Source organism: Rattus norvegicus, chromosome 3 (genome assembly GCF_021556685.1).
Source record: "Rattus norvegicus strain SHRSP/BbbUtx chromosome 3, alternate assembly SHRSP_T2T, whole genome shotgun sequence".
Lineage (NCBI taxonomy): Eukaryota > Metazoa > Chordata > Mammalia > Rodentia > Muridae > Rattus > Rattus norvegicus.
Window position 1 is genome coordinate 89,507,815 of NC_141536.1, and position 12,614 is coordinate 89,520,428.

General features: G+C 38.9%; 1 protein-coding gene and 1 long non-coding RNA gene across 7 annotated transcripts in view; both read right to left on the reverse strand.

The window, feature by feature from the left end:
* Positions 1 to 12,614, reverse strand: part of Caprin1 (cell cycle associated protein 1) — a 78,917-nt gene that overhangs the window by 21,527 nt on the left and 44,776 nt on the right. For 3 of the 6 annotated variants that reach the window (NM_001012185.3, XM_087653272.1, XM_087653271.1), the window contains 1 exon segment: positions 12,180 to 12,389. In NM_001012185.3, the coding sequence (NP_001012185.2) occupies positions 12,180 to 12,389 (210 nt within the window). 6 annotated transcript variants of the gene reach the window in all.
* LOC147995611 (uncharacterized) lies at positions 4,944 to 9,426 on the reverse strand. The gene is made up of 2 exons (XR_015684526.1): positions 8,109 to 9,426; positions 4,944 to 7,603 (listed from the first exon to the last, which is right to left on the reverse strand). It is a non-coding gene; the product is annotated as an uncharacterized LOC147995611 (long non-coding RNA).

A 12,614-nucleotide genomic window follows, 5' to 3' on the forward strand; every position in this document is an offset into this window, starting at 1 on the left:
AAGATATTCAGACAATGAAACAGTGTCAGGAACTCAATCACTACTGTAAAGAACTAGAGGATAAAAAAAATAAACAAAAATCCAACTTAAAGAAAAAAATATTTCAAATAATGATTTTTAATCGCCTACAGTTCCTGGACCACAAAGTTAAGAAACCGAGTAGAAAGCAAAGTCCAGGAAAAAGGCAGTAACACCATCAGAAACCAGGAAGGAACTCAGGAACTCAGTACGGTTTAAGTCAAATTTTCTTTACAACAGAAATACTTCAGCTCATTCAACCCTTTAACCACTTTAAAAGCTGCTAATAACAACAACAACAACAACAACAACAACAACAACAACAACAATACAGGAGGTAGCTAAATGAAGACAATCATTAAACTATAAAAAATGCTAGTTACATGCCCCTGGCCCATCCATCATTTTAGTTTGGGGGGTGGTGGCTTCATCCAGGGGCTTTTGCACATAGCAAATTCCACTCTAGCAACTAAGTTATTTTAGCCTCAGACCCAGTTCATTCTCCTTTAAGTAAAAAAATAGGTTTGATTTGCTTTTAATTATAACTTAAAAGATATTTTTTGAATGTATCATCTCATTCTCTTGATTTAGAAATGTAGAAGATGGAGCTGGAGAGATGGCTCAGTGGTTAAGAGCATGGGCTGTTCTTCCAGAAGTCCTGAGTTCGATTCCCAGCACCCATCTGTAATGGGATCTGATGCCCTCTTCTGGTGTGCATGAAGACAGTTATAGAGTTCTCATGTACATAAAATAATTAAAAAAAAAAAAGAAATGTAGAAAATACTAAAATATCAGGCCCAATATATAATAAAAGTTCTGAACTGGGGATACTTGATTAGCTTATTTATACCTAATTTCTTCTTTTTCTACTATACATTTTTTTCATTGTTACTTGTATTTTGTGTATGTAGGGCTGTACTACCTGTATGTCTGTGCAGTGCCAGAGGCCAGGAGATGGTATCAATCCTTGGCACTAGAGTTAAGTTGTGTCTTTATGTGAGTACTTGGAATTCAACTATTATCAACATGGATATAAATGCCCAAACCACATTAACTTGAGAAGTCAACATTTTTTAAAGAGAGAAGAAAGCTACAATAAGAAATGTATCCACTGTGAGAGAAGAGGTACATGAACTGTACAACAATCTCAAGAAACTTCATCAGAATTTCAAAAAGCAGACCAGTTCTTTGGTCACAAGTTCCTGAAAGGGGGGGAGAGGGGTGAGAATGTAAGGCAAATTAATTCACTGCCATAGGTTCTCTGTAGCTAGCACTCTAACACCCTTTATATTTATAAGCACCCCCACCCCCGTTGTTCTATCAGCATATACAATACAGAATCACTGCTAAGACAGAACTATCTATTACCAAGAAAAGACAAGCTGGAAACTCTGTTCACTATTACAGCACATCAAATGTCTACAAAGCAAAGACTCCACCATTCTAAGTCAGCGAGGCCTGAAGTACAGCCATCAAACCAGCACCATCAGCTAGAGAAACTGTAAGAAATAAAAATACCACAGCACTATCCTAAACCTGCTAAACCAGAACTAAAATGCTAAACTATGCCGGGGTCCAGAATCTTCGTTTTATCATGCTCTCTGTGATTCTTTGCACAGCTAAGTTTGAGACACATATAGGTCAAACACACTAATTCCCTTGTAACAGTCCAGTAATACCTGGAACTTTAAATCTGAATCAAATTATGTTTTCCTGAATATGTGTTTTCATCACAAGGCAACTTAAACTTAAGAAACAAGCTGCCTAAAGGTTCACCTTCTAGACCAACTTATAATTTAACCCACTAACTACTCTGTAAGAAAAAAAATCCATTTATGATCCGAATACTTCTGTGATTTGCATCAAACCAAGAAGTAGGACCTGCTGAGTTCCCAATTCCTTCCTCTTTTCTTCTTCCCAACTAGTCTAAGATAAGCAGCTCTGTTTTACACACATTCCATGTCATGGTTCCATTGCAGCCAAAGGAACACATACAAAATAAATCTTTCTTCCTTTCAGTTGATTTTTTTCAGGTTTTTTTTAATCATAGCCATGAAAAGCTAACTCACACTAATTACCACCTTTTACTGAAAAGTAGTGCTTCTGTTAAACCTTAGTAATAGCTAAGGTACCAGAAGTTAAAAGTGGTTTATGATTGAATTCAGTAATAAATGTGGAACAACTTGTACTAGACAAAAACCTTAACAGCAGTAGCTTGCCATGCAGGTCAAGTCACATACTAAGTAGCCTTCAGTGGTAAGGGAGACACAAGCACTTCACTAACCCTAACCAGCAGCAATCACCTATCTCTGAAACAGACTAGAAACAAATGACACTACTTTAATGCTTTTGCTCCCATTTTCACTTCCAATTCCAACTAGTTCAACTAGAAAGCTGATGCCCTCTTCTGCTGTCCATGAAGAAAAAGCACTCATACACACTTGGGTTTAAATTTCACAGTATAAAGTAAGTTAATGAATTTAGGAGAACTGGCTACACTAATAGGTCAAATAAAACAAAACAAGAAGGCAAAGATTAAACAAATAAAAAGATTCTTCCCTGAAGCCAGAACATGCCATCTAAAATAGTGATAAAAACAAATAGTTTTTAAACACAAACAGGTAAAATAGGAACTATATTGGTAGCATAAAAAGATGAAGCCTACCACATCCTTGCTGCCTTGAAATACCAATTGTGAAAGTCAAATTAAGGTTTCTTTTTCAACTACTACATATCCTGAAATGTATTAAATAAAGTTTTTCATTTATAGTACCATGAAGATAAAATTCAAACATTTCCCCAAATAAATCTATGAAGAGAAACCCTATGACAGAAGTGCAACTACATTCAGAAGTCAAGCTTGTTTTACAGAGAAATAACTACACCAAGTACTATTCTGTCCCATTCTAACTTCAGTTTCTTCTTCCAAAAGCCAGCAATACTATGTGAAATTCAAGTTTAAACTTAACTATCAGATAGCTACCTTAGCAGCGAGGCACTATTGACAATCATATTTCACCCACTTATAAACTAAAAACTAGCAGTAAAATAACTTGCCATAATATATCCCAGAAAAGTCATGTATTATCTAAACATCCATCTTTTATGTCACCAAACTCCAGTTGTTAACTAGATTTACTCAGCCTCTGCCTTTTTCCTTTTTCCAATCTGAGATGATGATGATGATGATGATGATGATGATGATGATGATGATGATGATCAGCAGTGTATCTTAAGCTTCCACCCTTCCCAAAGAGCTCTGTCATCACCTTCAAAGTCTCTTTACTGACATAGGCAAGATGGGTATCTATGACAGATGTGCTCCCAAACTTTACTATTACAGTCAACAAACCCCACTAAAGAACCATCTTTAGTTATTTGATCTGTTTCTTCTAGTGTTTGCATGCATGTATGTATACGCACCATATGCACACCTGGTTCCCAGTGAGAGCAGAAGAGGGGCTCAGATACCCTGAACAGGTAGAAGAGGAGTTACAAATGGTTGTAAGCCACCATTTGTGCACTGGAAATTGAAAACAGTTCCTCCACAAGAGCATCACATGCTCTTAACGGCTGAACCATCCCAAAAGAAAACATATTCAATTATGCATTTAAAAAAAAAATCAGGAGATGTGAGACTCCAAAAATAAAATTATCTAATTGCAACTAGTCCCAATAAAGACATCATCTGAAAACTCTGGGAAAACCAAGTAACTTCCGTTCTTAAAATTAATGAAACCTAATCTAAGACAGATTATAAAAGTGAAGCCTTAAAAAAAGAAAGAGCACCTGGTTATTATACTTTCTGTACCCAAGCCAAATAAATCCAGTAATACTTTAAAAACTACAAATCCAGACAAGGAAAGGTAAAGATTTTTCTTTTCTCTCAACTTCCTGCATTCATTAGTGATATTTCAAATTATTGCCTCACTCCCCACACATCACCTAGAGAAATACTACTTTTGACTGTACGCAATAAACAACTACTTCCTATCACTCTCCACTGAGAATTAGTAGCTGTAAAATTCATAAAAGCAGCAAAAATTGTCAGTTTTTTCAGAGAATAGTGGAGAAAACACGTACAACTCAGAAGATCTGTAACAGTTCTCTTCAAATGCTGAAGGCCTGTTCGTGTAGCATTAGTCTGCCCTAAACAAAAAAGTATTAAGAGCGTAAGATGAAAGTATTTCTTGGTATTTATTAGATGTTATCTAGTCTCATTCCAATTTTTTTTCAAAGTTAATATACAAAAGTTTCATTTCACACTTTAAAAAGATAATCCTGCAAAACCTTTACTGTCCATGCAGGAATGGAAGCAATTGACCTTGATAAGAAAAAGAAAGGGAGCTCCAACACCATCTACTTAGAATCACATTCTTACAAAATCTGAAGCTTGGGGCCAGACAGATAGAGCTGAGTGTGCTTTTGCCTGGTATTTCAAAGGTCCTGAATTTGATCCTCAGTATACCACCTAAAAAAGTTAAAAGTTGAAAAAAATAACAATCACACAAATCTACACAACTGAAGAACACACATGCACAAATTCATATTCATCCTTTTCCCCTCCTTGAGTCATGTAAATTGGAGATTGAGCCTGCTTTTGGAGGCAGGGTTTCTCTGTGTAGCCCTGGCTGTCCTGGAACTCACTTGTATACCAGGCTGGCCTTGAACCTGCCTCTGCCTGGGACTAAGCCCAGCAAATTTTTAAATTTCTGTGTTGGAAAAAGAATATTACAGGGGCTGAAGAGATGGTTCAGAGGTTAAGAGCACACTGACTACTATTCCAGAGAACCCGAGTTCAATTCCCAGCAACCACATGGTGGCTCAAAAACATCTATAATGGGATCCAATACCCTCTTCTGGTGTGTCTGAAAACAGTGACAGTGTACTGACATACAATTAAAAAACAAAAACAAAAACAAAACAAACAAAAAAAAAAACAAGGAATGCATTGTCTAAAATGCATGGTTCTAATGGTTCACAATGGTTCTAATACCAGGAATTACCTTTGCCCACCATACTAAAAGTATTGACAAACCCTGCTTATGCTACCAGAATTGTCCTACTTGTGTGCCCACCTGAAAAATAAAAACTCAAGTTTACTTTAAAAAAAAGAAAAAGGAAAAAAAATCAACACAAGTAAGTTTTCTATTCATGGATTAATCCACTTTAAGGATTGTTGGTGGTGCTACAAATATTTCTAGGTAATAATTTAGTCAGAGTATGAAATATTCCTCTTTAGTACATGTGTAAGGGAAGAACAGCAAAATGGTTTACTAGTGATCCTTACCTCCAATGAAATCACCAGCTTTAAAAACCCTCAAGGTAAAGAACCTACAGCAGTATGTAAAGATCCCCAAACTGCAGACAAGTAACAAAGCTTAAGCAGACTTCTGTAGCAGACTGACCAAAATCACACTTTACCCTTTCCTCGGCGAGTACAACTTTTTTAAATGATTTATTTTTATTTTGTGTTCATTGGTGTTTTGCCTGAAATGTCTGTATGAGGTATCAAAGTCCTTGGAACTAGAGTTACAAACAGTTGTGAGCTGCCATGTGGGTACTGGGAACTGAGCCTGGGTCCTCTGGAAGAACAGCCAGTGCTCTTAACCACTAATCTTAATTCTCCAGCCCAAGAAAACACGAATTCTTAATTCTACCCAGGAAAATCTCCTATGTTTTTCTACACATACTCTATGTAATAAGAGTACTCGAATAGCTGGTGGGAGATTTGGGGCTGAATTTTGCTTCTGCTACTCCTCTTCCCTCCTTTACTGCACACCCATTTATTGGGGGAACCAACATTACTAAGATGCCCAGGAGCCTACAATCTAAGACTCTAATCTGTTACTCAAATATTCCTGGTTTACAACATTTCAAGATAGAGACTGGCAAATATAGGCCTGGATCTGCCCAAAACAAAAACAAAAACAAAACAAACAAACAAAAAAAAAACCATCTGGGCATGTGATACATAGCTGTATCCCTAGCACTGGAAAGGCAAACACAAGAAGTGCAAGAATTCAAGGTCAACCTCTTACACTGCAAATCTGAGGCCAGCCCTGTCTAGTATCATTTGCAGAGGTATGGCAAAAAGTCTGAATCAGTAAAGGTACACGACATCCGATGACCAGAGTTCAGTCACCCTGAAAACTGTTCTCTGGCCTCCAAAAGTACGCTGTGGAATCCGTGCTCTAGAACACACACATATAAACTTAGTTTAAATTTTTTTGAAGTTTCATTTAATTATAATAATGTCCTAATACCTGACATTGGTATGTTCACTGCCTAGACAGTTTACAAAACTCAGCAATGTAACCTTAGTAAATGTCTAACAAGGTGGGTTTTTTTGCACATTGAACTTTTCACCTTTTGGTTGTTTTTTTTTTTGAGACAAGGCCTAAGTAGTCCTGACTGTTCTAGAGCTCAATATGTAAACCAGGCTGGCTGTGAACTCAGAGCTCCACCTACCTCTGGCTTAAAAATGCTGGGATTAGAGGAATATGCCAATACATCTAGCTGCATGGTAGATTTTTTTTTAATTGGATAGTTTATGTATTTACATTTCAAATGTTATCCCCTTTCCCAGTTCCCCCATCCCATCCCTGCATGTTGGATTTTTTTTTCTCCCTGCCCCCTGCATGTTGGATTTTTAAATGAGTAACTAAGGACTAGAGAAATGGCTCCGCAGTTAAGAAAGCTTCCTACTCTTGCAGAAGACCCAGATTTGGTCCCAACACCAACAGTGATTCACAACCATACTGCACTTAAATATATACACCCAGGCATAAACAGTAAACTACATAAAGAATCTCAGCACAATTCCTGTTGGCTGTGCAGACTACCAAGACAGGCAACATCAAAATAAACAGCCCTCCTCAATAGCGCAGGCCTTTAATTCCAGCACTTGGGAGGCAAAGGCAGACAGATCTGTGAGGCCAACTTGGTCTACACATAGCAAGTTCCAGGACAGCCAGGGCAATATACAGAAAAATCCTGCCTCAAAAGTAGGAGGGGCCATTAAAGGGGCTCGTCTGTTAAAGAGTACTTGTTGCTCTTGAGAAAGATACAGTTCCATTCCCAGCACCTACAAGGCAGATCACAGCAGTCTGTAATCCCAGTTCCTAGCCGGCACTATACAAACATAGAACATATAAATATATTCAGGCAAACATTCATATACATAAATTTTAAAATGTTTTAAAGAATTTAAAGTAAAAGCATTTATTTCATTCTACAGGGTAATTAAGGTAAACAATTACACCTAGGCTAAACAATATTATAAATTCTGAATATGCCTATGTACATTAGATCACCTTTTAAGATCTAGATTGGTTTATAAAAGCATTCTATTTGCTTTTCTGTAAAATGAATTGGGACTAAATTCTAAGGTGGCTTTTAGATCTAAAGAATTTAAGGTTCTATAACAACATAGTCATAAAATTAAAAGTCAATCAGTCATGACAACTTTTACCAACAAATTTTTTTTACTAGATCTCTAAAAAGATGAGATGGTGTTGTCAACCTAGCCCAAAGTATAAACTTAGTTCAATTCCCAAGTAACTACATGGTGGCTCACAACCATCTGTAATGGGATCAGATGCCCTCTTCTGGTGTGTCTGAAGACAGTGACAATATACTCATATACATAAAATAAGTCTTTTGCATAAAAAAGATTATGACAAATCAGCCAGAAGTGGGGGCACACACATTTGATCCCAGCACTTAGGAGGCAATGTCAGGCTGGGCTACAAGGATAGTTCCAAGACAGCCATGGTGGTTATACACAGAAACCCTGTCTTTAAAAAAAAAAAAAAAAGATTATGACAAATTCCCCATTCCCCACTCCAAAGACAGGGTCTTACTATACAGTTCTGATTCTCCTGGGATTTACTAAGCTTCTGCCTGCATGACAGAAGAGGGCATCAGATTCCATTACAGATGGTTGTGAGCCACCATATAGTTGCTGGGAATTGAACTCAGAACTTCTGGAAAAGCAACCAGTGCTCTTAATTACTAAGCCATCTCTCCATCCCCAACAAGTTATATTCATAATCTGCATATAATACAAAATGTATTCTTATTCACACAAGTATCCTAAAGTAAAATCTATCATTTAACCCATCATAACAACACTCATGATTCTATTCTTGCCCCAAAAAAGGAGTTCATAACTTAACCTTTTTAAATATCATACACCATGGGGGTGAGGGTCACACAAGAGAGCTGAGAACCAGTTACCTATCAGTGTTTTCCCTTGGAAACAAAGTAACTTTGTGTAGTGGTACTCCTTTTAAGCCAGCACTCAGAAGGCAGGAGGAGTGAGCTGTGAGCTCCAGACCAGGCTTGCCTACATAGCCAATTCCAGGATGACCAGAGCTGCACAGAGACACTCAAAAAACAAAATACAACCTTGCTCTTAAATTAAGCATCATCATGGTTTTTTCTAAGACAAGAATATAAAACCAAGTAACTTTAGACTCTGCATTGGGAATGAATGGATCTTACAAAACTAATTAAGAAGCTAACTCACCCAAAACCTGAAATGTCAAAACAAAAAACCCTACATTAGCACAAGAGAAAACTTTATCTACTAAATAGTTTAAAGAATGAGTATTAAAACATGTAACACAAGCCCTGTACAACAGTTGCATCGAAAATTCTAAGAGACACACTGCAGGTCTAGAAAGGTTAGCCTATTTAATAAATAATATAAAGACATAAAGTGCATATCCTTTAGCAGTGGTTCTCAACTTCCCTAATGTTATAATCTTTTAATATGTTCCTTATGCTGTAGTGACTCTCACAAAATTATTTGTGTTACTACTTAATAATTGTAATATAAATATCTGTATTTTCCAGTAGTCTTAGGTGACCCAACCCGCCCTCTAGTGAGGTTGTAACCCACAGGCTGAGAGCCACTGTTTTAGGGACTGGGTAAAAACATACATTTCTCAATCAGTTTGAGTTTCAGCTAAGCTTTTTTAAAACTAAGAGAACACTAGCCAACCTTTCACCTAGTAGAGTTGCCAGTCATTTTAAATGCCATCTATTAAAAACATCCTTTACATCAAAACTGATTAATCTTACGCTATAAAATGAGTATCTCTTAAAATTCAGACTTTTTCCAAATATCATTTTATATAGCCTAAAGTCCTGAGAACTGCTGAAAGAAAACTAGGTATTATTTAAACCCAGTATTATTTATATTCTAGTGGCTAAGACTTTAACATTTACATGTGATTTTCTATAGCCTAAAAGTCAAAAAAACAACCAAGCCATTTATTAGGCAGAATTTCATATACTTCTGATGCAGGATATTGGAACACTCTATGACCCCCCACCAATGGGAAATGAATAAAAAACTGTGTTCTTTTTTTTTTTTTTTTTTGGTTCTTTTTTTCGGAGCTGGGGACCGAACCCAGGGCCTTGCGCTTCCTAGGTAAGCGCTCTACCACTGAGCTAAATCCCCAGCCCCAAAAACTGTGTTCTTAAATGAAATACAATTGTATTGGGTCTCTACCTTACAGTGATACTACATTACCAGTAACTTTTGTTAGGATGCCTTCTTAGTCTAGCCAGCTGTAGTATGAATAGGTGATAATCAAATGTGGCCATAGCACTGGAGTTTCTAAAGAACTATTAAAACTGATTCATTGGGGCTGGGGATTTAGCTCAGTGGTAGAGCGCTTACCTAGGAAGCGCAAGGCCCTGGGTTCGGTCCCCAGCTTCGAAAAAAAGAACCAAAAAAAAAAAAAAAAAACTGATTCATTGAGTAAATCCTACTTAGGTACATTACAACTGCTCAGTCCTACTGAAAACATCTTATAGGGCAAACTATCCAGTAATAGAAAAATAAAAAACCAGATGTGCTCATATTAATACAAAATCCAGTGCCTTGAGTGCATCTCCAAAAGTAACTGTAGTTTTAACAGCCAGTAAGATACGGTATCAAGAGTCGAGTAAGGGAGCAGCTCAGCTTGTGCTTTATAACTTCATCTTTCCACTGTTCTTCAGCAACCAAAACACTGACAACAGAAATGATGTAAGACTTTTTATGTACATTTGTTTGTTATATCATCACAAGATACTACTATCTGAGTCAATCTCTATAACAGTAAGTTCATTTCTCCACTCCCAGTTTTTGAAACCTGTTTCTCTGTATATTCCTAGCTGTCCTGAACTCTGTAAAACAGGCTGGCCTCACACTCGAGATCCACATGAGCGCTGGGACTAAAGGAATGTACCACTATGGCCCAGGTGATAATAACATTACTCTTACCTATAGTTAGCCAGTTACGGTGCAAGTCCCCATAGGGATAACCTAGATTTCTGTGTCTTGTTTTCAAACATACTTAAGTACTTCAATCTGTCACCTCACAAATACAATGACTGCTACTCAATGTTATTCTTTAAAACATATTTGAAGATTTTGCAGCCACTAACATATATACCTCAAATATTACATCATTAATGCTCATGTTGGTTCCTAGTCTAGAAGAAACTGAGTTCCCAGAAATTCCAAAAATTAAACCATTTGTAGCAACAGCCAAACTAACAATATTGCTTATTGCATTAGGAAATTTTAAAGATACCCAAGTTAAACTCAATTTCACACAGGGTACTAAACACAAAGCAAGTATCAGAAAATGCTGGCATGAAATTCCATATATGAATGTAGCTTACAATGTTTTCACTATGTTAATACATTTCCCAATTAATAAGAAAATCTTATCAAAATAACTAAAGCTTGAAATCTTGTTAATGAATATTCTCAATTTCAAATAAAGTCCGGGAAATTATAGTAAAATGGCTACTCTTCAACAATGAGGCAGAAAAGTAACAAAAGTTAAAGTTTCAAACTCACCAAAAATGGAAAATCAGTAGACAAACTACCAAGATTTAAATATCCTGTTTTTTTTTCCCCCAACTTACTACTTATAGCTCAGATTTTTAGCCAATAATCCTATCTCAATAATATCCTCTAACTAGCTAAACAAACTCCTTCACGGGAATTTTTCAAAATTGAAAACTATGCCCTAGAGAGCAGCAGGCATAAGTTATATTTTATTTACTGTAAAAGGGCAAGTTAGAATAACAGTACCAGGTATAATTGCCTCCGTTTTTACTCTACTACTTCTCTTATTCAGGGGAGAAATTTACTTCTACCTAGACTCTTCCTCTAAACAGTGTTGGTACACCGTCGTATACTAAACGCATAAAACAAAAAGCTGATTTAAGTAATCTAACAGTATGGCCCAGAATGGCTAAATATTAAAGCCAAAAATGGAGTGGGTGTGGCTCCACTTTTTTTGAGAGGGGGGGCTAGGCGGGGCTGCTGCCTGGTCTCTGCCCTCCCCCTCTGCTTTCGCTTTGTGCTCACAATGCAGCTCCTGTACAGCGCTTCCCTCTCCCGCAGCCGCCGCCATGTTAGACACTCCATGTGCCCAGAGCCTCAGAGGCAGTCTCCAGTCTAATCTAGATCCACCTCTGAAGGATCGATGATATCTCCCTGAGCTTTTAGAATGCTGAAGCAGTAAAAAATAATAAATTAAAAGAAAGTCATTGCAAAAAGAAAAAAATATAATAATAATCATTTTTTAAAAACTACCTCGTGACTAGGCTGGGCGTGAGGTTCCAAGCATCTAGACAATCGAAACAAAGAGGAAAACGTAGAGAGCCCATCAGAAGGGGGCGGGGGTACCCAGGTGAAGACCTGCTTAAATAGGACTTGACTCAACTGCAACCCTAGTTCAGACCTAGTTCACATCTTTTCTAGGGAAGAGGGGACTGAGCCATTCCACCAGCCTCCAGCCTAGGTAACAGAGGAAAACGCCAGTTACAAGGCAAGAGCCGCTCAACTCCACAAGCAATCTGCTGGCCGGGCACAGTTTCTTCCCCATGGCCTTCATCAGAAGTCGGGCCTTGGTTTTAGAGAATATGCAGCAATGGGCCCCACCACCCAGGCAAACCGGTCACAAGGCGGAAAGGGCCCGCACAGCCTGATGTGAGTAACCGAGGCCTAGAGGCAGCGCCGCGTTCGGGTCAGGTGACAGGCACCTCCCCGAGGCGCCCGTTTTCTGGGCAAGAAGCTCCATCCACCGCAGAGACCGGAGTAGGGCTGGAGCCACAAGCCCTCCCTCTCCATTATCTCCTCGCACCTTTTTCTTCTCAAGGTTCCGAAGTTTCTTGTCGATCACGCCGAGAATCTGCTTCATGGCCTCGGTCTGGACCGCGCCGGTGCCGGTTGCCGGATGCTGAGAAGCCGGCGCAGCTGCCCCGGCCGCCGCCTCACTCCCGGAGGAACCGGACGGCGGCGGCGGTCCCGACGATTTGCTGCCGCTTCCGCTGTGGCTGGTGGCCGAGGGCATCTTTAGACCGAGAAGAGAGGAGAAAAGAGCGGGAGGGAAGGACAAGAGCAGCAAGTCAGGAGACGGACGGGGAGAGACGCGGGACAAAACGCGCAGCGGGCGGGAGGCTGCGCGCGCGCGGTGGGGGGAGGGGGCGGCGCGCGCCGCCGGCAGGAAGGGGCACGCGGGCACGCGCGCGACCCGCCAGCGGGGCGCCGGACAGCCTGCCCCTCCCCCTTCCTGCCC